The 25,853-nt window shown below is 36.0% G+C and overlaps 1 protein-coding gene across 2 annotated transcripts in view; it reads right to left on the bottom strand.

Moving 5' to 3' along the window:
• Positions 1-25,853, bottom strand: part of TMEM87A (transmembrane protein 87A) — a 40,382-nt gene that overhangs the window by 1,319 nt on the left and 13,210 nt on the right. The window contains exons 7-19 of one of the 2 annotated variants that reach the window (XM_019442466.2): positions 24,044-24,161; positions 19,671-19,732; positions 18,706-18,889; positions 17,611-17,710; positions 15,020-15,113; positions 14,182-14,253; positions 11,360-11,468; positions 10,312-10,370; positions 9,438-9,541; positions 4,402-4,475; positions 3,946-4,007; positions 3,215-3,270; positions 2,694-2,724 (exon numbers count right to left, since the gene is read on the bottom strand). In XM_019442466.2, the coding sequence (XP_019298011.1) occupies positions 2,694-2,724; positions 3,215-3,270; positions 3,946-4,007; positions 4,402-4,475; positions 9,438-9,541; positions 10,312-10,370; positions 11,360-11,468; positions 14,182-14,253; positions 15,020-15,113; positions 17,611-17,710; positions 18,706-18,889; positions 19,671-19,732; positions 24,044-24,161 (1,125 nt within the window). Of the gene's footprint in view, positions 1-2,693; positions 2,725-3,214; positions 3,271-3,945; positions 4,008-4,401; positions 4,476-9,437; positions 9,542-10,311; positions 10,371-11,359; positions 11,469-13,504; positions 13,574-14,181; positions 14,254-15,019; positions 15,114-17,610; positions 17,711-18,705; positions 18,890-19,670; positions 19,733-24,043; positions 24,162-25,853 lie in introns of both variants that reach the window. The other variant, XM_019442467.2, reaches the window with a different exon arrangement.

Below are 25,853 nucleotides of genomic sequence, written 5' to 3'. Positions count from 1 at the left end.
AGTATCCTCTATAAAGAGGATGCACACACACATTTCCCACAAGTACTTTTGCTTATGTCCACTAAATATTTAGAAATGGTTCCTATCTATGAAGATTTTGAAACACACAGATGCCTAGGCCCCACTGGAAATCAACTGAATCAAAATTTCTAGGTTTCTGGACACCAAACCACAGATCAAAAGGAACTGTATCTTTCTGAGTCAAATAAGATGATTAAACAAATATTTACTTAAGATTAAGCTTAAATGGGGGCGCTTGGGTGGCTCAGTTGGTTGAGCGTCCAGCCCTTGATTTCAGCTCAGGTCATGATCTCATGGTTCTTGAGTTTGAGCCCCGCATTGAGCTCTGTGCTGGCAGTGCAGAGCCTGCTTGAGGTTCTCTCTCTCCCTCCCTCTCTCTGCCCCTCCTCCACTTGCTCTCTCTTTCTCTCTCTCAAAATAAATAAACTTCAAATAACTTAAAAAAAAAAAAAAGATTAAGTTTTAATGAAAATGTGGACCTCCTCTGATTCAAGAATTTAACTTGAAGAAAATGTCAAGGATGTGGGCAAAGATTTAGCCAGAAACATTTCTACTGCAAAACTCAAAATTATAACAAAACAGAATTAAATGTTCAAAAACACAGGACTGTTTAAACAAAATATGGTATATCCTTAAAATGAAAGATTACACATTCATTAAAATTACACTTGACGAAAAAGTTCTAGAGATCTGTTGTACAACAATGTGCATATAGTTAACACTATGCACCTGACAATAATTAGGATGGCAGATTTTATATATTTTCATAATTTTTCTAAAAATCATGTTAAAAATTAGGTCTGATTAGAAAACAGTATTTATATATGCCATTTCAAAGAAGAAAATTAACGTGTTACCATTAAATTTCCTCTCTTATGTAATTTTTCACCTTAGAGTTAACATTTTTCATTTTGTGTTGTTTCACTTGCTAAAAGCACCTATCACCAATTTATCCTGAACTGTAACAGAAGTGTAAATACTTTTTCAATATGATCAATTACATCAGCCAATCTATCCTTTTTATTTTATTCTTAGAACTACTCCTCCTGAAGCTCTCTGGTCTGCTCCATTCTGGACTGGATGCCCTCTAAGACTGTCACCCAGCTATTGCTCTTGGAGTTTCTTACATCATCATCCTGGGAGTTTATCCTTGCCCCTCTGTTGGACCCTTTTTTTTTTTTTTTTTTTTTTTTTTTTTTTTTTTTTTTTTTTCAACGTTTATTTATTTTTGGGACAGAGAGAGACAGAGCATGAACGGGGGAGGGACAGAGAGAGAGGGAGACACAGAATCGGAAACAGGCTCCAGGCTCTGAGCCATCAGCCCAGAGCCTGACGCGGGGCTCGAACTCACGGACCGTGAGATCGTGACCTGGCTGAAGTCGGACGCTTAACCGACTGCGCCACCCAGGCGCCCCTGTTGGACCCTTTATTTCCTGAATCCAAAGTCTTTCTCTTTTTAGTTCTCTCAATTTATAAAGAACATTTTCTATTACTTTCCTGAGAAAGCACATATAGAATGTTAATTATTTTATTTTTTGCATGACTGAAAACATCTTTATTTTACCCTCATACTGACAGTTTAGTTGAAAATACAATTCTAGGTTGAAAATGATTTTCCTCAGGGGCCTAGGTGGCTCAGTTGGTTGAGCGTTCCATTTTGGCTCAGGTCATGATCTCGCGGTTTGTGGGATCAAGCCCCACGTGCTGGCAGCTCAGAGCCCGGAACCTGCTTCAGATTCTGTGTCTCCCCCTCTCTCTGCCCCTCCCCTCCTCGTGCTCTCTGTCTCTCTCAAAAATAAATAAACATTAAAAAAAAGAAAATAATTTTCCTCAGAATTCAAAGACATTGTTCTATTAACTTCTAGCTTCCAAAACTGAGGCCACAAAGTCTGATGCTGTTTTGATTCCTGGTCCTTTAAAACTTGTTTCTCTTGTAATTCATTTAAGTTCTTAGTTCTTGAATAGGTTTTTCACACAGGGAAATATGAACAGATAGGTGAAGTCGATATAACCAAAAGTACTGTAATAAACCTGTAGTGAACTGCCCAACTGGGTTTCACATACTCAGCCTTCTTTGACTGAAACAGAGCGATGGCTAGAGAGCTAAAGTCAAAAGGAAGCCCTGAGGGCAAACTATTAGCAGAAGCCCACAACAGGGAGATCTAGGAACTGCAGAATATACCACAGAAAGCAAAGTGTTACAAAGATAGGTTTAATTCTAAATGGTAGAGTTCTCAATTATTTCAATGCATAGAACTGCTAAGGAATTTGACATTGTATGCCGCATCACACAGCAAGTCAGTGGGAAATGAACAATTTTTCTTAGCAGCCAATCGAACAAAGTAAGTTGGATTCAGGCAGATGCTTTCAAAGGACATTCAAAAATCAAGGGATACTAGAATAACCTAATATTCAGAACAAAAGACCTGTCCTCAAATCTGATCATAAAACTTTGGAAAAGAAATAGGGGACAGGTACAGAAAGGAAACCTTCTTGAATAATATCTGGGTTCTAATATTGGTATTTCTATTCTCATCCTTTTTCAACTATACCAACTACAGCCCTTCAGGCCGTTACCGAGTCAAAGAAATAAAATTCCCCTGAACAAAGGACCTATGATTCCCTATTAAATCATGAGACCCACAGTTTATGCACATGATTTGATTACTAACCTCATCTGAATCCAGAAGGGCTGGAAGTGCTCTGCAGAGAGGAAAACACCAAAATGAACAACGTAAAGTCATAAATGGTTCATAAAGGAAATTATGAATACAATTTAAAGCCCTTTCAATAATTAAGATCTGCATCTTATTAATGGGCACTTCAGGGGGAAAAAGCAAATATGAAACAGAAGAGTTACTGGAATTGTACAGAGAAAAACCATGTCATGCACTGTAACAGGGCCAATATTTAATTAAAAATATAGTCATGGAACTAAAAAATCTCAAAAGGATTATCCCAATGATTTTGGGAAGGTGTACAGCTAAATCTTTCTAAGCAGAAATGTCATCTGAACATATAATCCTGATTGTTTGTATATCATTCCTTATTTTTAACATCTTTTTAACATTTTTAATATTCTTTAATTTTCTATTAGCATTCGCATTAGCATGTTCTTCAGCTCATTTACTTAAAATAATAAAAGTTATACTAACTGAAATAGGATTCTTATGATAACAATTCAAAAACTTACACATCTGTCACAGAAGAAGGAACATTCTCTTCTACCCATTTCAAATCATCTTCCTGCTGGAAACATACAAATACCAGTGGTTACTAAAATGCACCAGATAATACATGTCAAGTAAGGATCTAAAGAGGTCTCAACATTTTTAAACTTAGTCTTTTGAGAATTCTGAAGTAGTATATTCACATAACAACTGGGACTGCTAATAATTTAAAAAATTATATAGTCAATACTTTAAAAAAATCCATGTAAGTGTAATATAAGTATGTAAGTGAAATATAAAATTGTCTTTAAATGCTTTCTTCTCAATGTTCTAATACCTAAGAGTTTGCTTCCTGTAAGTTTTGCTCCTTGCTTCCTGTAAGTTTTGCTCCTTAAAAGTGAGATAAATTCTAAAGCCCTTAATGTAGACTGCATGCATAGTTCTAAAAAACAAACAAGAAACTGCTGAATGAAAAAAAATCTTGATCTTTACTACAAATAGCATCTTAGGTTAACAGGGCTATAACTTCCATTGATGAAAACAATTAAACAGAACCATCAGACTAGTCTGAGGTGCCTTTTCAGGACACGGTAACAAACCAACTAGGTTAAAGATAACTTGATCTTAGAATGAGAATCACTTACTGTTTCTGTTTTTAAAAATGTAAATGTAATATATATTAAAAGATGTATAAAGCAAGCTTAATTACCGCATAGATCTAAAAAATCATTAAGGCCTGTATACAATTACTTACTGCTTTGTTTACTTTACTATTTCCATTTGGTTCTTGTTTAGTACTTCTCATTTTCATTCCTTCTGCAGAGGGAAAACAAAGTAGATGGGTTAAGTGTATCAGAGACCAGCAATAATTTCAAACATGGATTCAGAACTTTAGGTTTATGGATCCTGATTTATACAACAGTTATTTCTCTACTTTTATGCTAGAAGTTCAAAGCCAAATTTCCAGCTCATCCAGTAAGCAAAGTGTACATTTACTGTGCAATTATTCACTGAATTTACCATGGCTTCACCTTAATATTTATACCCTTACTTTTGATTCCCCCTAACTTCACCACATACCAAATTGAGAAACAATATAAACTGTATCAAAGTATCTTGATTTTGATACTCACAAACTGTTATATTTGCTTTACTCTATTTCTAAAAACCAGAAAATAATATTTAAAGCGCAAATCAATTTTATCACTACCAAAGCTTTCTTTTAGCATAGGTTCTTTTTGTTCATCTTCTTCCTCTTCCTCAGACAATGGTGAAAAGGCAAACCTGACAACGGAAAGAAACAAATTAGAAAACTACAAGAAATGCTACACTCTCTAGATTTTACAGACCTTATTACTGAAGCTGCAATGAGTCATTCATAAAATTATTTTAGTGAAAACAAAATAATTCTTCCCCTTCAGAAAGCTCTTATTTGCCTTTATTAGCAAGAGAAGCAGAACAGTATCACATTTACAAGTGCAGGCTCAGCCACATACTACCTGGGACTTGAGACAAGTTACTTATTCTCTGTGCCTCAGTTTTCTCATCTGAAATTGGGGATAAGACATTACTCATAGAGGTGTTTTATAAAAAGTAAACAAGTCATTTCAAAAAGTGCTTAGAACAATACCTCATATGGTAAAGCATTTACAAGCATATATTACCAAGAAGAGGAAAGTAAATTCTCATGTAATTTAAAATCTCAGCCTTTCAATTTGTAGTTAAGAGACAAAATCCTGACCTTGTATGTACCAGGTAATTTAAAATCTCAGGTTCCAAGTGGGGAGTTGAGAAGATGAAGGCTTCATCTGGTACATCTAAGATATCTTTCCTTTACAACTTCCAAGAGATTCAGCAGAGCAGCTGCCAGACAGATATCTCCTAGAAAGCTTCCACTTTGAACTCACTCTGTACTGTTGTCTCTTATTTTAATTCTACTTTGTTTTTAAATCACCCTTTCATGAATTAAAAAACAAAAACTCCACAGAACTCTTTAAAAGCTAGGAGTAACAGGGAACACCCATAACCTATTAAAGGATAATTAGCAAAAATTAACACTAGATATCAAAGTTAATAATACTTGAAAAGCACTTTTTAAAATTCAGAATAAAATGAGGAGGCCCACTCTCAATGCCTCAGTTCAATATTATACAGGAGAGCCTAACCAACAAAGGAAACAGTAATGAGGCAGCAGTGTTAGTTGGAAAAGAAAGAGTAACATTGTCATTACTTTCAATAACAATCAATCTAATGGGGAAATCTAGAAATTATCAGAACTAACAAGACAACATATGAAGGTTGATGGATATGATATATAAAAATCAATAGCATTACAAGGCTCTTGGCTGGCCCAGTCCATAGATAATGCAACTCTTGATCTCAGGGTTGTGAGTTCAAGCCATGTTAGGCACGGAGCCTACTTAAAATTTGTTTCAGGTCATGATTTCACGGTTCTTAGGACTGAGCCCCACATAGGGTTCTGCGCTGACAGCATGGAGCCTGCTTGGGATTCTTCCACCCACCCCTCCTTCCTTCCCTCCTTCCTTTTCCTTCCTTTCCTTCCTTCCTCTCTTCCCTTTCTTTCTGTCCTTTCTCTCTCTCTCTCTCTCTCAAAATAAACATTTCACTCCTATATGGAATTTGAGAAACTCAACAGATGAACATAGGGGAAGGGAAGGAAAAATAACATAAAACAAAGAGGAAGGCAAACCATAAGAGACTCTTAAATACAGAGAACAAACTGAGGGTTGCTGGAGGGGGGTGGGTTAAATGGGTGACAGGCATTAAGGAGGGCACTTTGCCGGATGAGCACTGGGTGTCAATATGTAAGAGACGAATGAATCACTGGGTTCTACTCCTGAAGCCAAGACTACACTGTATGTTAACTAACTTGAACGAACGAATGAATATATAAATAAATATTAAAAAATTTAAAACAATCAATAGCATTCCTACATTTTTGCCAAAGCCACATGTACTATTTTAAAAGGGTGCATCCATAAGAGCCATAAAAATTTTTAAATATTTTAACAAAAGTTATAAAACAGGGGGGCCTAGGTGGCTTAGTCAGTTGAGCAACCAAGTCTTGATTTTGGATCTCATTATGATCCTAGAATTGTAAGACTGAGCTCTAGACTAGGCTCCACGCTGAGGGTGAGGCTCTCGGGGCGCCTGGGTGACTCAGTCAGTTAAGCATCTGACTCTTGATTTCATCTCAGGTCATGATCTCATGGTTCCTGGGATACAGTCCCACATCACAATCACCACGGAGCCTGCTTGGGATTCTCTCTCTCCCCCCTTCTCTCTACCCTTCCCTTCCCGCCCCCCCTCAAAATCAATAAACTTAAAAAAAAAAGTCTCCTCTCTCCTTCTGCCCCCTTCCCTGCTCATTCTCTCTTAAAAAAAAAAAAAAAAAAAGTTATAAAACATAAAGCACTGAAAAGATTAAAAACAATAGGACATACCATATGCAAGGATGGAAAAAATATATGTAACTTCCCTAATTAACCTATCAATTCAATTAAATTCTAATCAAAATCTGATAAAGGTTTTCCTACAATTAAATAAACTAGTTAAATATTTTATTAAAGAGAAAAGACCCAATAGCAATGGATATTTTCTAAAAAAGAAGATTAAGGGGGAAGACACATATGAAGACTTATCAGTAAACTAAGATAATGTGAGAAAGTGTACTACTGATGTAGGATCAGAGAGAGAGAAAAAAGCAGAATAGAGAACTCACAATTAAACAATTCTTGATGAATAAAAGCACAACTGTGAAATTTTGAAAAAATCATAGAATAACTTTAGACTTCACCTTAAGCCAGGAAAAAATTTCTTAGACAAGACACAAAAAAATGGGGCACCTGGGTGGTCCAGTCAGTTGAGCATCCGACTCGGCTCAGGTCATGATCTCTACAGTTCATGAGTTTGAGCCCCACACTGGGCTCGCTGCTGTCAGCAGAGAGCCAGCTTCAGATCCTCTGTCGCCCTCTCTCTGCCCCTCCCCCATCTGCACACTCTCTCAAAAATAAACATTAAGAGGCGCCTGGGTGGCTCAGTCGGTTGGGCGTCCGACTTCGGCTCAGGTCACGATCTCACGGTTAGTGAGTTCGAGCCCCGCGTCGGGCTCTGTGCTGACAGCTCAGAGCCTGGAGCCTGTTTCAGATTCTGTGTCTCCCTCTCTCTCTGACCCTCCCCCGTTCATGCTCTGTCTCTCTCTGTCTCAAAAATAAATAAACGTTAAAAATAAATAAATAAACATTAAAAAGAAAAAAACAATGGGAATGCAAGCTGGTGCAGCCACTCTGCAAAACAGTATGGAGGTTCCTCAAAAAACTAAAAATAGAACTACCCTACGACCCAGCAATTGCACTACTAGGCATTTATCCAAGGGATACACGTGCTCTGTTTCAAAGGGACACATGCAGCCCCACATTTATAGCAGCACTATCAACAATAGCTAAAGTATAGAAAGAGCCCAAATGTCCATCGATGGATGAATGGATAAAGAAGATGTGGTATATATATACAATGGAGTATTACTCGGCAATCAAAAAGAATGAAATCTTGCCATTTGCAACTACGTGGATGGAACTGGAGGGTATTATGCTAAGTGAAATCAGTCAGTCAGAGAAAGACAAAAATCATATGACTTCACTCATATGAGGACTTTAAGAGACAAAACAGATGAACATAAGGGAAGGGAAACAAAAATAATATAAAAACAGGGAGGGGGACATAACAGAAGAGACTCATAAATATGGAGAACAAACTGAGGGTTACGGGAGGGGTTGTGGGAGGGGGGATGGGCTAAATGGGTAAGGGGCACTAAGGAATCTACTCCTGAAATCATGGTTGCACTATATGCTAACTAATTTGGATGCAAATTTTAAAAAATAAAAAATAAAACAAGTTAAAAAAAAGACAAAATACACAATACATAAAGGAAAAAAATAACAAATTTGACTCCATACTTCCAACTTTTTCTATGGCCAAAACACCATTCAATTGTTCAAAGATAAACTAGAAGAAAATATCTGGAATGCTTGGAACAAAATATTGGAATCTAAAATATATAAGGAATTCCTACAAATCAATATAAAAATGATCAATAAGCTGATAAGGAAAAAAAGTCAAAGATATAAAAAGCTGACTGGCAGAAGAATAATATGACCAGTAAATACATAAAGACAAAAATTTAGTCTTAAATGCAACTAAAAATACAGTGAATATTCTCATTTACCAGATCTGCAAAAATTAAATAATAGGGAAATAGGAAGGTAGAGGAGAGAGCTCCTCTCACACAATTGTTGGTAGATACATAATTTGTTTCAGATTTTTTTGAGTGCAATCTGATTTTAATACGTGAAAAATTATAATATGCATATCCTTTATCCCAACAATCCCAAGTCTTCTCTATTTTTCTCAATTTTCTTAACTTTTTTTCAAAGAATACAAACATTAAATGCATAATACGAAAAGACAGGCTATTTTCATGGGATAAAAAGATGTCATTTATCTCACACACAAAAAAAAAATGTCACTTATTTTCTTTCTAAATCTTTTATTGATATGTCTGATTATAAAATTATCCATTTAGTTATACTGCCTCATCCTTTCCTTCTTTGGTGATATGGTTGGGTAATATAAGCTCTTAACCATCTAAACATAAATGGGGGTGGGGGGGTAGCGTACCAAAGATATAGATATTCACCAAATAAAGATAGCCAGTTTCTAAATAACTGAGATTTGCCAACAGCTGAACAAAGCAAATTCACATATAGACTTTTAATTCCCAAGTCTGTCACATAAGTTTTCATTTTACCCTATTGTTACAAAGTAAGCTGGTCTACTGATCATAAAAATTGTTCTTTCTTTCCCAACACTAGACAGATGAGACCCTCATTAAAAGTGTCACAATCTATGTACTTCCCTTCTTTACTCATATACATACATATTACCAGAACATGTCAGAACCGAAAATCACCTTGTATCAATTGATTCAATTCCCTCACATTATATGAAGAGGAAACTAAGGCCCAGAGAAGTGAAGAGAGGCAACATGCCAAAAGTCACAGTGCAAATAGGAGAGTTGGACAGGAACCTACTTCTCTGGATTCCAGACCCAGTGAATATCCTTTCCAATATATGACATGGCCTGGACACTGTCACCCACTGAACTACCTCTAACTGATGACATGGCCATTCAATGGTTAGCAATGTAAATAAGAAGTGTCCAAGAACCTCTGGTTGTTTGCAGATGGTCGCCAGAGAACCATGATGACAAATAGGATCATGGAGAACAGCAACCGCCAGATGGCATCATCCACCCACAGCTCCCGCCAATCCTACCAAAAGGGGGAGAAGCACATTTTTATACATAATCTTAACTCAATTCACAAAGTCCTTAGCAGAGAACAAGAATCATTTATTTATTCGTTCAACTTATACAAACTAAGGCCCTGCTATGTGCTAGGCACTGTGCTAAGTACAGGGAATAAAAAATAAATGAACACTGTTTCTTCCCTGGTAGTGTTTATTGCTAAAGAAAAGGCACCATACTTTGGTGCTTACACTATGTTTCCTATAGCTCTGAGAATCTTTAGGGAAGGACTTTTATACAAGGTAAGAGAAAGTAACGTTATGTTGTTATTTTTTATAGTTTTCATTTTATTTATTTTTACCAGCTTAGCTCTGGCTTCCAAAGAAATGTTTTGCCAGTCTCTGTGCTCAAATCTTAAGTACAGGGCTTCTAGTGAGTAGTGTTATTCACATGTACTTAATGTTTTGGACTCTGGATTTCTTGTTGAAACTTTTTAGTTAAGGAAAGACTGGGTTATGACAAACTATGACGATCATTTATAACGTTCTCTCTCACTGTTGGGATATATAGTCAGTCCTTTCTCCCAACGTCTGCCCAAAAAACCCATAAAACAAATCTATCATACTAAGCACAGTGTTAATATAGAATACTTAGGAGGAGGGAAGGATTCTAACCCTCAAGAGTGGAAACCTAACCCTAATTTCCTAAAAGGTATGAACCTTACCATTGTCATCAACATCATCATCTGTGTATAGAACAGTACACTATTCACAAATGCATGTGTTTATAACTCACCGACTGACAAGTCACTATCCTGAACTTCATGGTTGTCCAGATGATAAACACAATAGATGCTAACAGGAAATGAAAAACCTGGTCACAGTATGAACATTAGTTTACATCCCTAATTACATTCTTTGAGTCTAGTTAAGTGGAATCCCACACATCCCTAACTCCCAATACATCACAATCATTTTCTCTGTTATTTTAACACATTTATTCAATACAAATTTACTTACAACTGCTGTAAGCAAGGCCCACAATTCATACTCTAGCCAATTCTTTCTGTAAAGAATAGTTTTGTTTACCATTTGGCTACTTTAGTCATCCTCAGAATTGGAAAAGAAGGTATTAGAAACATGGCTTTTTCCAGCATTATCAATAATATGATTTTTTTTCCTTTTCTTTAGCCTTAGTATAATAATGCTAGTTTTTCTTTGGTTGGTCGGATGCAAAAAGAGGTTGATAAAATGACTGCAAGACAAACAGAACTGTTGGTTCCAATTATAGGCCAGACCTCTCTATTCCTGGTACAAAAGCCAAAAGGCCGGCAAATTAGCCTACATGGGCTATAGTCTATGCTAATGGATATGTGTAACGAATATGTTATGCACGTTTAGTGATATATGTAAAGCCAATATAATAGCAATGTACACTAATCTAAAATCTAAATACAATTCTGTATTCATTTTAATAAAACCAAATAAGCAAATATTAACATCTTCTAAAAGAAATCTAAATGCTGTATGGTACTAGTGCTCACTTGCCTCAAAAAAAAAAAAAAAAAAGAGTATCTCAGAAAAACAATGGAGATAGGAGAGAGATATACCAAGAGTTGAAATTATATGTAGTTGATCTTCACTTATTAAAATAAGTGGTTCTAAACTTTTTTTGTACCACAGACCCCTTTGAGAATTTGACAAAAGTGAAAGACAACTTCCCCAAGTGAAATGTACAAAACTGTTTATGTAATTTTAGAGAGCCTACCTATGGACTCTCAGGTTAAGAATCTCTGTTCTAAAAGAACTGCATTTAAACAGCAGGGAGCAAGTCTCCAACTTACCTGCCACTGCCAAGATAAGTGTGTTGGTAAAATGTCGGTACAAAGAAAGTTTTACAATGTTCCTCCGAAGTTTTAACAGCTTCATTGTTTGAGTCAGGCTAATAAATATGTGTTTGCAGGTCAAGGAAATCAACATTCAGAAAAAACAATAAGCTAGTAAACTAATCCTTATATTTCTTTGAGAATCTGGGGTCAAACTGACAGAGTTATGGACACCAGGCCTAACAGCTCTCACTCTCAACCTCAAAAATACCCCAAGCCTCACCATGATTAATAAGAAAGTCTTCATTTTCAATGAGACTTAAAGAGAACACAAAACCCAGAGAAAATGAGAATGCAAAAGAGAAGAAAAAATAAGAGGAAAAACATAAAGGAGAAATAAAGATAAGAAGAAGCTTTCTAGAGAAACAAGGAAGAAGAACCAAATGAAAGACAAAAGGAAGAAAATGAAATAAAAATGAGTTAACAGGCAAAAAACGGGAGTTAGCATCCTCTTTCCTCTTTTAAAGTAGTGGCTCTGTTCTCATTGTCCTAGCTAATCCAGTCTAGAGTCACACATTCATGCCCATAACCTCCCACAGTTTATACTCAGTCCCCTTGTGTCATGTTAAGGAACCTGCCATCAGTTGCCTGAGTTATCCTGAATGAAAAGGACCATACAATTACAAACTGGCTGAGAATCCCAGGCAATTAGGCTCTAAAAGCAACAACCCTCCATTTTCAAGACATTATTCTTAAGTACAAGTTGCTGCACAAAGATAGAGGAGAACTAATGACCAATATAGACGATTACCTGCTCTGATGTTCAACTTTCAGAATGAGGGGCAGATATGAAAGCAAGTGTGTTGGAGCTCACTTCTGCCCTTTAACAGAGCCTTGGCTGCTACCTAATTACCGGGTCATCTTCTTGTATGGTCCAGTCCCTCTCCCCACATCTCTCAATATGCGTGGTAGAGGTTCACAAAGCACCCTTGAAAGATACTGACCTAGAAAAGCTTCGGCCTTTTGGGCCCAGGATACTTCAATTTCAAACATTTTTGATATAGGACAATCCCCCCCAAATTCACAAAATTACAACTTTATTTACATTCAGCCTTTTATAACAGTCACAGTCCATCAAGACTATAATATCACACCAATTATATATAGGACCAAATAACACAAAAACCAAAATAAATTTCTAAAAATCCCCAAAAGACAAAAGTCCAAACACCCGAATAATAGGTCAAGTCCCTAATAAACAAATGTTTACTCTTGAAAAGCAAGAAAAGATTATTCAAATAGAAGCTTGTTTGTTATCTGCTGGTTGACTTCTCCTGTAAATGAATCAATATTTATCTCAAAGAACAGAAGTCTTCAAACAATCCCAAGTCTACTTTTAAATTAGAGGATTAAAACACTCCTGTTATCCTGTATGGGTTAAAATCTGCTAAACCTACTTAGAATTTTAAGAGAGTCAAACAACCTGGGGGCATCTGGGTGGCTCAGTTGGTTATGCATCCAACTTCAGCTCAAGTCACAACCTTGCAGCTCGTGGGTTTGAGCCCCTCATCGGGCTCTGTGCTGACAGCTCAGAGCCTGGAGCCTGTTGCAGATTCTGTGCCTCCCTCCCTCTCCCTCTGCCCCTCCCAGTTTATGCTCGGTCTCTCTCTCTCTCTCTCTCTCTCTCTCTCTCTCTCAAAAATAAACATTAAAAAAATTTTTGCTTTTAAATAAAAAGGAGTCAAACAACCTCATATAGTTCCTAAAATCATATTTTAAGAATCAAAATATTTACATAATTTTCAAATGATTTAATAATTGCCAGAGGCTGAAAGAAATAGCAGGACCAGAGCAGTCAGTGATTCTAACACTAAGAGAGATAACATTAAGCCCAAAATTGAAGTGAAATGCTTATTTTTAAAAGAGCCAGAAGCTTTTATCTTGTGCTCAGTCTACAGTCACCAACTCTTACTGCAATTTTTAAAATTAAAAACAAAATAACTGCTTACCTGAACTCTCAGTTCATTAGAATGAAAACACCCTATTCCCAAAGTAAAGAGTAATCAACAAAACCGGTAAAAACCATTTGCAGAAAGATCAATGGAAACCCATCTCCAAGGGGAGAAAATGGACCACCATCAAACAAGCCAATGAGAAGGATATCCACCAGCACAGGGCAGTGTCTAGGAAAGCCAAGGGGATAAAGGCCAAGGAAGCAAGATCAGTCTGGGCCTGCAGACAAAGAAAAAGAGGTGGTGAAAAAGAGATGTCTAGAGAGCACAGAGAAGAAACCAGCACATGATTCTGCATTTACATAATCATCTGGAATGATTTTGCATTCAAACTAAAAGAAAATAAGGAATACTTTGTACCTACACCATTCTGCCCTTCTGACAATCACATTGAATATACAGCTGTAAGCATTTCACACAAACTGTTGATTACAATGTCAATACAATAAAACATGCTGCTAACTAATAAGAGGCAACCACCACAAAACTCCTAGCATGCTAAGATCCATGTTAAGAAGTGACACACTAAAAAGCTGTGGTGTTACAAGCCGACATTCCATTCTATCTCCTGTGATTGTGATTTTGGCTACATGTCTAAAAAGACCGTTCACATATTTCAAAGTACTGCAGCATTAATATATTAAGAATTACTAATTTCCAGAATTGTAATATAATGTAAATCTACAAATAAGAGCATACCCCAAAACAAAATGTAAGGCAAATTATCTGTCCCCAAAACTATGCTGTTTGTTTCACACATTTATGTATATAAGCCGCTATTTATATAACCCTGATTGCCCAATCACCAAGACATTATTGAAAGGATATCCATAAAATAATACAGGCATCAATTGATGAGAGGGCCAGGTTTCCTATCAGAGCCAAGGGATAAGAAAAAGACTACAGCAGCATAAGAAAGAAAACGAAATAGACAAGAGTTAAGATTAAAATTGCTGAAAGTTGAAGGAAATTACATAGAGGACAGTGTGATATGAAAAACAAATATGCATCCATAAAGAGTTTTATTTTACGGGGCAATTTATTGCAAAACTTACAGAGCTCAGTTTTCTTGAGGGCAAAGTCAAATTTACAGTATTTGCCACCATGAATCTAATGGGTTAATGCTGGGAGTAACTTTTAAATAAGTAACTGCTGGAATGACCAAGTTCTTCTTCACATTAATCCACCTCTAACATAAATTTCTTTATCATTTATATTTCAGTGCTTTGGTTCCCTTCCTGGCAAAGGGCATGATTTTATAATCCTCAAGAAGGATGTGAAACATTTAGTTGCATTTTTAGAAAAGCCTTTGAAACTCAAGTGGTGGTTAGCAAAGAGCACTGCCACTTTAAAACAATAAAAAAGATTATGGAGCAAGTACATGATTACCACGTCTGCCCCTTACACAAGAATGAGAGCCCCTGTCTGGGAGGAGGAATAGGTAGCAATATGGAGACAGGAGGGAAAGCATTCATTCCTGGTCACACATTAAACTTACAAAGCTCTAAGAGATTAAAAAGAAAATCTGCATTATAAATACATTTTGAAAATCAGAGTTCTAAGGTGACTTAGAAGAAAAAGCCCACAGACATTTCCAATTCACCCTCTCAAGACAAAAACGATATATATGAACTGACCACAAATACTCAGATTAAGCAGTACTGACCCCAGTAACTCTGAGGACCCCTTCCATTCCAGAGAACAAAAGATAGAGGGCTCCTGCTACCACAACTTTGTGAAGAGTGACTCCAAGTCGAGGCCTAAATAGAAGAAAGCAAAGACAAGAGTTGAATACCAACGCTACAAACTCCAAAATAAGCTAAGTAACAGCAACTCATGTTGATTAATACAGGCCAACAAGTTAGCAGAGATAAGCCAGACATACTTGATGTATCTGAGGGAAAAAAAAAAAAAGGAAGAACAGATAGTCTTAAACCAAGAAAGTGAATACCAGAACTTTAGATCTGGCCCTGGTTACTGCATTTAAAGTTTTAAAAAAAGTCATTTTTATTATAGAGAATTTTCAAACATTCAATAGTATAATGAACCCCTCTATATGTATCATCCAGTCCCAAAAACCACTAACCCATAGCCAATCCCGCTTCATACAAGCCTCATCCACCTCCCATCATCCCATATGATCTTTCAGCGTATTTTTTTTTTTAATCAATAAGGACTTTTTAAAAACATAACCACAATACCATCTTCAAATCTAAAAATTTTAACAATATAAGCAAATATCCTATTGTAACTCATTAGATAACCTGTACAGTTGTAAGCTCAGAATCCAACAAAATATAAAGTCTTCCAAACAGGTTCTTGAAGGAAGTCTTGAATCCATGACATTCAAAATGCCACCCAATCAGAATCTACATTTAAACAAGATCTCCACGTGATTCATTAGTGCACTGTAAGTTTGAGATGCACTGCTGTAAATCATGTCTACCTAAGCCTAAGTGATATTTGTGCTTGTATTTTTTTGTTATATGCTAACAACGTTCTGTATGGGCAAGGATTTTTCTCCCTACTGCCATATCTTAGAAATCTACTTCCTGGAACATAGGAGGCACTCCAATATTTATTAAATGAATTAAGTAACTTTACAAATGAAACCTACCCCATTCCCCTTAACCCACTGAAAGCAAAACTCCTTTAAATGAATAAATTAAAAGAATTGAAACTCAAGTGTGCCAGGGTGGCTCAGTTGGTTAAGCGTCTGACTTCAGCTCAGGTCATGATCTCGAGGTTCCTGAGTTCGAGCCCCATGTCGGGCTCTGTGCTCACAGCTCAGAGCCTGGAGCCTGCTTCAGATTCTGTGTCTCTTTTTCTCTCTGCCCCTCCCCTGCCTATACTCTGTCTCTCAAAAACAAATAAACATTAAAAAGATTTTCTTTTATTAAAATTTATTTAATCTCACTTAAAGCAAGACTACTTGAAATAACTGTCTATACCTGGCTAATTCCAACTCCTCTGCTTCTATTTTCTCTCTTGAATTCACTCCAATCAAGCTTTTATCCTAGCACTTCACCAAAACCGTCTTGTTAAAGGTCACTTACATCTCCCATGAAGTTAAACCCAGTGGACTGCTCAACCCTCTTGATACAATCACTCTCTCCTTGAAACAGTCTTCAGGTTTGCTTCTCACCACAATGGTCCTTCTCAACTTCCTCTGGTCTAATTCTATTTCATCTCACTGAATTCTAAAGAATTAAAATTGTTCAAGGTTCAATCCTTTGACCTCTTTTCTACATACACTCACTTCCTTGGTGATCACATCCCAGTCTCATGGCTTTACATAACATCTATATATTGATGACTCCCAAATTCATATCTCTACCCTACCCTCTCCCCTTTATTCCCTTTGGGCATCTAACACCTCCTAATATTCACTCTACTCCAAACTTATTCTATCTAAGGTCTTCCTGAACTCATAAATATCAATTCCACCATTCCTTGCTCAGACCGAAACAGCTGGCATCATCCATAACTCCTCTTCTCTTTCACATCACACTTTTGATCCATCAGAAAATTCCATTGGCTCTACCTTCAAAATATACACAGAATCTGACCATATCTTAGGATCTCTTCTTCTAAGTGTACATATAGTTCCCTCACCACCTTGAGATCTCTGCTTAATTGTCACTAAGTGAAGCCTTCCTCGGCCACTGTATTTACAGCTGAAAGCTCCACTTCTTGCTTGGCACTCTCTAAATCCTCCCCCTGTTTTATTTGCTCCATAGCACTTATCACTGAAATAAATATTAAATATTTTACTCATTTATTTTTATCTTTGTCCCCTCCCTCCACAAATGTAAACTCCAAGTCTTTTGTTTACTTGCTATATCCCCAGGGCCTAAAACACTATCTAGTATATAGAAGGCACACAATAAAATTTTTTAAATAAAAAGTACATTATTTTCAGACTGTTTTTTCAGACTGAATGACATTCCCATGAAAAACTGTGATTTGCGAAAATATTTTGGAAGATTAGAAGTCACTGCAATTTCACTCTAAAAGTTTGATGTTTTAATTGTCATTCATTATATTGCAGATTTTCCTGCAAATGCTCCTTGAGTTCTAAGAAGTGAAATGAAACACTTTACATTTCCTGGCTTTTATAAATCTACAAAATTTCAGATAACTGTCTTACTGCGGTTCTTACATCAATTCTTTCAGAATTACAATGGGAACCTGAAATACTGATTCAATTTAATCAGCATTTTAATACGTTCTTCCATATAAAAAGTTAATACTTACTTGACTATGCCATATCCGAGGCTGACTATGATGACCAGTGTTCGAGCCAGTGAGCGTTTAACTGCCGATAGCAGCTCTGCAAGGATCAGAGCGCCCTGAACTGTGAGAAAGAAGCAGGAAAGGGTGCTATAATCTAGGTTTGGAAAAAGGCGCGACTCTAGAACCAGAACATAGAGCTAGATCTCTAACAGTCGTCAGAATAAGCATTGGGATTATCCTGTTCAAAGAGAATACCTCTCTTGCAATTTTTACAAGTACACAAGCTGATTTTACTTACCTTGTTCATGTGAACAGCAATCTGGGTGTGCTCAAATCACCTTCCCTCCCCAACCCCACTTCACTAAAACCTCAGGAAAACATCTCACCTACCTGACAGTTTAGAACACTTAGGAACTTTCCCCCATTTTTAAAAACTGAAGAACACACATTGAAAATATATAAACACATTGAATATATACAGTGAAAAGTACAAAATACACAGCTTTCAAATCATTTTCACATCTACTATTTTCACGCCCTTTCAAAGACAGGGGAAACTAATTAGTAATCTTACGACAATAATCATTAAAACTTAAATGTCTGATGAGAAAGAACCAAAACTATCACAAAAAACTTCAGTACAAAACAATTTCTATCATTACCTGTTCACTTTAGTAAACCTACGCACCCTCCTATTTTCCTGATATTACTGTATTTTACCAGTTCTTGGATTTTAACATCTTTGAAATCAAAGTATGTCCTAAATCAATGGTATCTTACTATTAAATTGGCAGTAATTATTTCTTTTTCAGATGCACATAATAATGGTGCCTTAAAAATCAAGGCAATTGAGATTCAATGATGGTAATAATCTTACCCAAAATGGCCACTACTATTGTAACTTGTATATTTCAGTACCATCACTCTTAAATCACTGAACCCATAAGTTATAAGGCTAAAAACAAGAGTCACGATCATAATGATTATGCTTAAGTTATTCTAGTAATTAAGTAACTGAGAAGTTAAAACCATTAATGACTGCTGATCTGAGTTAAACTGTCACATGTCTTACCTTCCAATCATTCACAAACTGGTGAACATTTTTTGGTTACACACCTGATTCTCCTTTGTATCGAATATTCTGAAATTCTGCATAGAAGACAGCTTTCTCAAGCATTCCCAAGAAGATGACAGCACCAATCCAAAACTGAATTCTCAGGAGATCTCTCCAATAGCAGGCAGACCATGCCAGCCACAGAACACCAAACAGGACATATACGATGCACATCACCATGAAAAACTGTCATCCAAATGGGTAAGAAATAAAAGGGAAAATTAGGGCCAAGAGCCAATCTGGAATCAATACGCAGTCTTAAACTATAAGAGAAAAAAAAAAAAAAATTCTACCCTCTACTTTAAGAATTTATCTCGTTGGAGTTCCATATTAACGTAAAAAAATGATCTCCTCTTGCATATTGAGAGACTACCTAAGGACCTATGAATAAGAGTAACCGCTCTTCTGCATTACAAATGCATTTTCAGCTCACTATGTAAAATTACACAAATGAAGATAACACTAAAGAGGAAAAAAATATGGCAGGGTTATGATACATCTGAAGGCAATGAAACATAACAAAGTGGGAAAATTATGAAAGGGAAAAGAAGAAAACCACGAACAAAGGAAATCTGAAAATAGAGTAAGGATATTCCCATAGACACAGACACACATGAGGCAGTGTCATCATTTAGTTACTTTAAACGGGATCAGAAACTATAGGGCTGTAAGAAGTGCCCTGCTTTGGATTCTAGAGAGAATGTGAGATGTGAAATTATCTGTGAGGTACTTTCCAATTCTGAAATTCCACAAGTCATCAATCTCCTCATTCTACAGATGAGAAGACAAGGCACAGAGGAATTCACGGACACTCTGAATGTCACAATCCAGTAAGAAGTACAGAACTACAAGCAGTATTTTCTGAACTGTTCAGGAAAAATTCTTTAAAGAATATTGCCACAAAACATGGACAATCTTTCAGGTTAACTCATGTAATGTTAAGGTTAAAGAATGTAAGTTCACTTACAATCATCAATGGATATTCTTCAAGCGTGAGATATTCATACGGACCCTTCACTTCAACAGTCACTGCCAAAACACAGTCCTCAGAATTAATGTAAAGGATGCAGAAATTAAACAAAAACGTTGTGCAATATTTGACTGATGAAATTAATGAAAATCTCATTGGGTTATTTACTTTTAATCGTTTCAGTTCTGGTGAATATTATTTATAGAGCACTCTGAAATTCACGAAGTTTTATATTCTCAAGGTTCATGCCGTGTACCACACAAACCTCCACTCTCTGCTCCAGTCAGTATCCTAAGTGGAAAAGCCCTCTGTTCCCATATACATATCCTTTAAAGACTAGAATGAATGTATTTCCTCCACAAAGCCTTCTGTGAGCTGCCCACTGGAACTATAACCCATCTCCTCTAAATTCTAAACACCTTTCATATATACTTTTTCTTATAACACATCACTAATGTGCTTTAAAAAGTACAGGACTTCATTCCTTCATTCTGCTGTCCTCTTTGTCCTCTATCTTTATCTAGATTTTCCTATTACTTTATTTTTTTTACCTATTTCAATTTTATGTGACTTTGCGACATTAATGTATCATTTTCAGAAGGTACGCAATAAGTGTTTAATGATAGTAACAAGAATTTAAAGACAGATTTGCCTTACTGAAGCAAAACTATGACTATTTTCTTTACTATGATTATTTTAAAATTATAATTGATAAAACTATTTGGATAAATTTTAGGTATAATTAATAAAGAAAAACTGATTTATATGAGAAGTGATATCTATATCCAGAGACAGACTAATAACTGTCTAGTCAATGAAAATTTCCTAGTTTTTATCAAGCAAAAAGGACATACCATTGTTAAAAGTAAACCTGGTCCCCCTCACCAAAAAAAGCAAACTAGGTCCAACACTCATATAAATGAGCATCCCACAATAGCAATAATGAAAGTTTTAAAAAAAATTTTAACATTTATTCATTTTTGAGAGGCAGAGAGAGACAGAGTGTCAGTGGGGGAGAGGTAGAGAGAGGGGGAAACACAGAGTATGAAGCAGGCTCCAGGCTCTGAGCTGTCAGCGCAGAGCCCAATGCGGGGCTCGAACTCACAGACCACAAGATCATGGCCTGAGCTAAAGTCAGATGTCTAACTGACTGAGCCACCCAGGCTCATAAATCATAAAAATTTTAAGCAGACTGGTTATTAAATCTATACCTTCTTAACTTAATAAAAGAGCAAATAAAATAATTATTTATTATTTATTACACCCTTTGTTTACTCCATGCTAGGGGTCAGCAAAGTACAGCACATGAGCCAAATGTGGTTATCCACTTTTTATAAATAAAAGTTTTATTGGAAAACAGCCACATCCACTTACTTACATATTATCTAAGGTTGCATTTATACAACAATGGCAGAGTGGGGTAGCTGTAGTAGAGAGAACATTTACTCTTTGGCCCTTTAAGAAAATTTGGCTACCCCTTGCTCTATGCCACAACATAAAATAACATTTATTGAGCACTTACTATGTGACACACACTACAGAAAACAGGAGATAAAAAGATACATAAGATGTTTTCTGCTAGAAGGGACAGTAGGAAAGCAATATAGAGAACTATCCCTCTGAGCCAGTCCTTAAAGGATGAATGTGTATTTCCCAGGACAAAGTAAAAGGCCATCTGGGACGAGGAAAAAACATGAACAAGGACAGGTGTGAAAATGCATGATATATATTTAAAGAACACGTAGTCTGAGGCTGCACATAGTACCATATAGTAGCATTTTGAAAAGAAAGCAGCAAAAGGTAAACTGGGACAAGCTGCAGAGTTTTATAAGCCTTCCTGCAGAATGTAAACATTTGACAGGCAATGGGGAAACATCAAGGATTTACTGAAGGGAAAAAAGATGGTAACACGGTTTTCGAAAATTCTAGGAATTTCACACGGTGTAGTTAAGTCCATGCTTCAATGTATCTTCCTCCTAGCTCCAAACAATAGATGAATAAAACAAAATGAGGACATAAGCTCGAAAACAAGATAAATACCTCCAAATATCAAAACTGAACTAAAACTTAGAACAGTATATAAGGCTGAAGCTATGGTCATGTTTGACTCTGGGCCCAAAAAGCAAGCTACGGCAGTTGGGCTCGAACTTGGGAACAGCGAGATCATGACCTGAGCCGAAGTTGGACACTCAACCAGCTGAGCCACCCAGGCGCCCCTCCATTCTTTTCAAAGAAAGAAGGCTGAAAGTAAATGCTGGCAACTGCTGCCTTAGACTATAACTTACTAGAAAGCTGTGGGCCTAGAAATACAGGAAGATACACATATGTCTTAGGCCCAGAAACTGTGCCAGGCCAGCTGCTGGCTTACCTAGATGCTATACCCCATATAACTATGGAGCATAAGAGCCACCTCTGGATTGGGAATTAAAAGCATTCAACCCAAGAATCTATAAAAAACTAAAATTTTAAATTAAGTCAAACAAAAGAAATAACGAAATAGCAAATACCAATAGTTTGTTGGTTTGTTGTATAGTAAAATACAATTCTACAAAGATTTAAAAAGTTAAAAAAAGGAGACACAAAGACAATAATAAGAGTGAAAAGAAAGGGTGCCTAGGTGGCTCAGGTGGCTGAGCATCTGACTGTTGGTTTTGGCTCAGGTCATGATCTCATGGTTCATGAGTTTGAGCCCTGCATCAGGCTCTGCTGACAGTACAGAGCATGCTTGACACTCTTTCTCTCTCCCTCTCTCTGCCACTCCCCACTTGCACACTCTTTCTCTTTCAAAATAAATAAAAACTTAAAAAAAAAAAAAGAATGAAAAAAGCTACAGATACTTATATTTTTGCAAAGAAATACTATTAATAACTTCATGCCAATACAGTTGAAAACTTGAAAGATATGGACAATTTCTCAAAAACGACACTGATTCAAGAAAAAATAGAATCACTAAAAAACCAACATATTATTAAAGAAAATTAATCAGTTGTTTAAAATCTCTATGGAGGAAGGGAAAAAAAGAACATTCGGCCAAAACACTATCATAAGTTAAGTTCTACAAAACATTCAATAACTGAATAATCCTACCCTTACAAAAACTACTCCATAGAATTTAATACAGGGGACATTCTCCAACTCATTGTATTAGACTAGCATAACCTCGATGCTAAAACCCATAGATGACAGTATGAGAAAACAAAATTATAGGGGCACCTGGATGGCTCAGTCGGATAAGCGTCCGACTTCAGCCTGGGTCATGATCTCACGGTTTGTGAGTTTGAGCCCTGCATCGGGCCCTGTGCTCTCCATGCAAAGCCTGCTTCAGAGCCTCTCTCCCTTTCTCTCTCTGCCCTTCTCCTGCTCGCTCTCTCAAAAATAAAGAAAACATTTTAATAAAAAAAAATGTCATAAAAAAAAAGAAAAAAGAAAAGGAAATTATAGGTCAATCCTACTATGAACATAGACCAAAAATTACAAATAAAATTCTGGAAAACAGAAGCCAGCTGTGTGTGTGTGTGTGTGTGTGTGTGTGTGTGTGTGTGTGTGTGTGTGTGTGTAGACCAAATATTGGCATCTCAGAAATTCAAGAATGCTTTAACATTAGAAAATCAATTAATATAATGTATTACATTAAGAGATTAAGTGGGGAAATCTACATGATCAGTTAAATCAACACAATCAAAACAGCTGATAAAGCTGACCATTCTTCATACTAAAAAAAAAAAAAAAGGGCAGAAAAAAATACACTTAGTAAACGAGGAAAAGAAACATCCTTAACCAAACACAGAATATTTTGAAAAGTCTACAATAAGCGTAATTGTGAAATGTGCTAATATTGCCATTAAAGTCAAGAGCAAGAGAAGTATGGTCATTATCACTGTTCCTATTCAATATTCTACTTGAGAAAGGAGGGGTGGAAAGAAAACTATAAAGAACTAAGCAGCAAAAAAAAAAAAAAAAAAAAAAAGAACTACAGAAAATAAGACCGGTTAGTAAATGACCACAAAATTCCAAGTAAGGAATGGTGACCCATGAACTGGGTTAGTAAGATTAGAAAAAACACTAAGTAAAACTGAGACATTAAAAAATTACCAAACTCAATTAATTCAAAAATTTCCAAGTTTTGAGTTGGTAATCAAGTTTTGCCAAGTCTATTTTCAGGATACTGAAAAGATAACACCAATTAAAAAATCTAAAAATAGGAAGATCAAATGAAGGAAAATGAAGAAAGTACAAGCGAAGTACCTAAGACTGTCTGATACACAACAAACATTCTTAATTATTCCCTCCCTTAAAGCAATTTTACACTACCCATTACACATGACACAACTAGATAATACGAATGGTAAAGAGGAACAAAATGTACTTACTGGTAAAAAGACTATTAAGTGAAGTTTCTTTTGAGGATTCCTTTGAGGATGAAATGCCAACATGTACAATAAAAATGTATGGTGCATCTTGCCAAGTTTTCAGTGGATCGTGCATTGCCTGGAGAGAGAGAAAAACAAGGACATCATATCTACAAGTATTAAAACCTAAGAACACATATTAATATGAAAATCTTGTTCCAGAATGTGCCCAGGAATATGGCTGAGTTCTTCATTTCCATTCATTAAAATAGTGGTAGGCACAATAAAACAAACAGGTTTATAGTACATACAATAAAGTAAGTTAGACTATAAGTTACTAAAAGACAGGACATGTTATAGCTTTATGCATAAAAATCACATACTTAACACTTATTTACAAGGAAAACCTCAGCTAAAAATCGCTACATTGAATCTGTTTAATTAAGCCATGCTAGGATACTTGGTTATGTTTCATACGGATGAACTAAAAAGATTTAAATCATCTCAAAACAAAACAAAAACACCCATGATGCTGACAGTGAATTACATTATAAACACTAATTCTTGAATTAATTCTCTTTGTTCAATGTTCTTCTCAAGACTACCAGAATTTCTTAGAAGCATTCACATCTTTATCAAAAATTTAATCATGGTTGGTCTACGTGGAAAGAAAAAGTCACTGTTCCTCAAAGTAAAGGAAGTGGAGGTAAGTGCCTCCATGTTTACAAAACTGGTTACTTGGGAAGAATCTGCTCCAAGGCCAGTGAATTTATACATAGGCTGAGCAAAAAGCCTTCGAGGTTTTGTTGCCACACTTGCTAGGTGGGACAATGGACCTTCACAAACACAAGACTAAAACACAAAGATAAAGGAGATGAACACAGAAAATTGTTGGCTTCTTCTTTGTGTGTAAAAGGAGGTACTGCTACTTAGACTTGCAATTTATTACCTGTGGTCTTAAAAAAAACTTTTGTCCAGACACCACTGAGTAAGCTTCATTGATCTATGAAAACCCTCAAACTGGGTAACAGATTTTGCGTATTTATGTGTTTTCCTGTAGAACCACAGGTTTTCTCAAATGCTCAAATTATCCTACAACCCAAAAAAAAGCTAAAACGAGAGTTCAAAAATTACATTCCATGATACAAACCCAAAGTGTCAAAGTAGATTAAATGATTCCACAGCTATACATTTCCTAGGTTATCTCAGTAACTTAAGAACATAAATGCCATGCTGAATCATTCATTGGTTTATCTCTGCCTGAAGGACTCTTTACGACAAAATTCAGGAGCAATTTATGAGAAAAACTGAGAGCTTCAAAGTTACAGGTACATCATGTACTATTTATCCATATTGACTGAACCTTTCCTGAACTTACTTATTCAATAACCAATAAAACTAGGCATAACAAGCTGCTCTGGTATTAATTTTATATATCTTAAAACTACCTCTTACAAATTTTAAAAGGGACTAATTAAATCTCATATTCTAGTATTTTATAAAGTTTCCGTTTAATTCTGGAATATAGATATTTTGACCCTGTAAAAATAACATTCAGATGCCAGGCACTCTGTCATGTTTAATATTTATCACAGTCTTTAATCTTCACAATAACCCCATCAGATGGGTACCAATATTAGCTCCTTCAAAGATGTCCTTTAATAGGTGAATGGATAAAATAAACTGTGGTACATTCAGGTAATGGAATATTATTTAGCACTAAAAAGAAATGGACTATCAAGCCATGAGAAAACATGAAGAAACCTTACATTCATAATACTAAGTGAAAGAAGCCGATCTGAAAAGGCTATATACATTATACAATGCCAAC

The sequence above is a fragment of the Panthera pardus genome, unplaced genomic scaffold, assembly GCF_024362965.1.
Source record: "Panthera pardus isolate Hobbes unplaced genomic scaffold, ASM2436296v1 HiC_scaffold_24, whole genome shotgun sequence".
Lineage (NCBI taxonomy): Eukaryota > Metazoa > Chordata > Mammalia > Carnivora > Felidae > Panthera > Panthera pardus.
This window is presented reverse-complemented; position numbering and strand designations above follow the sequence as displayed.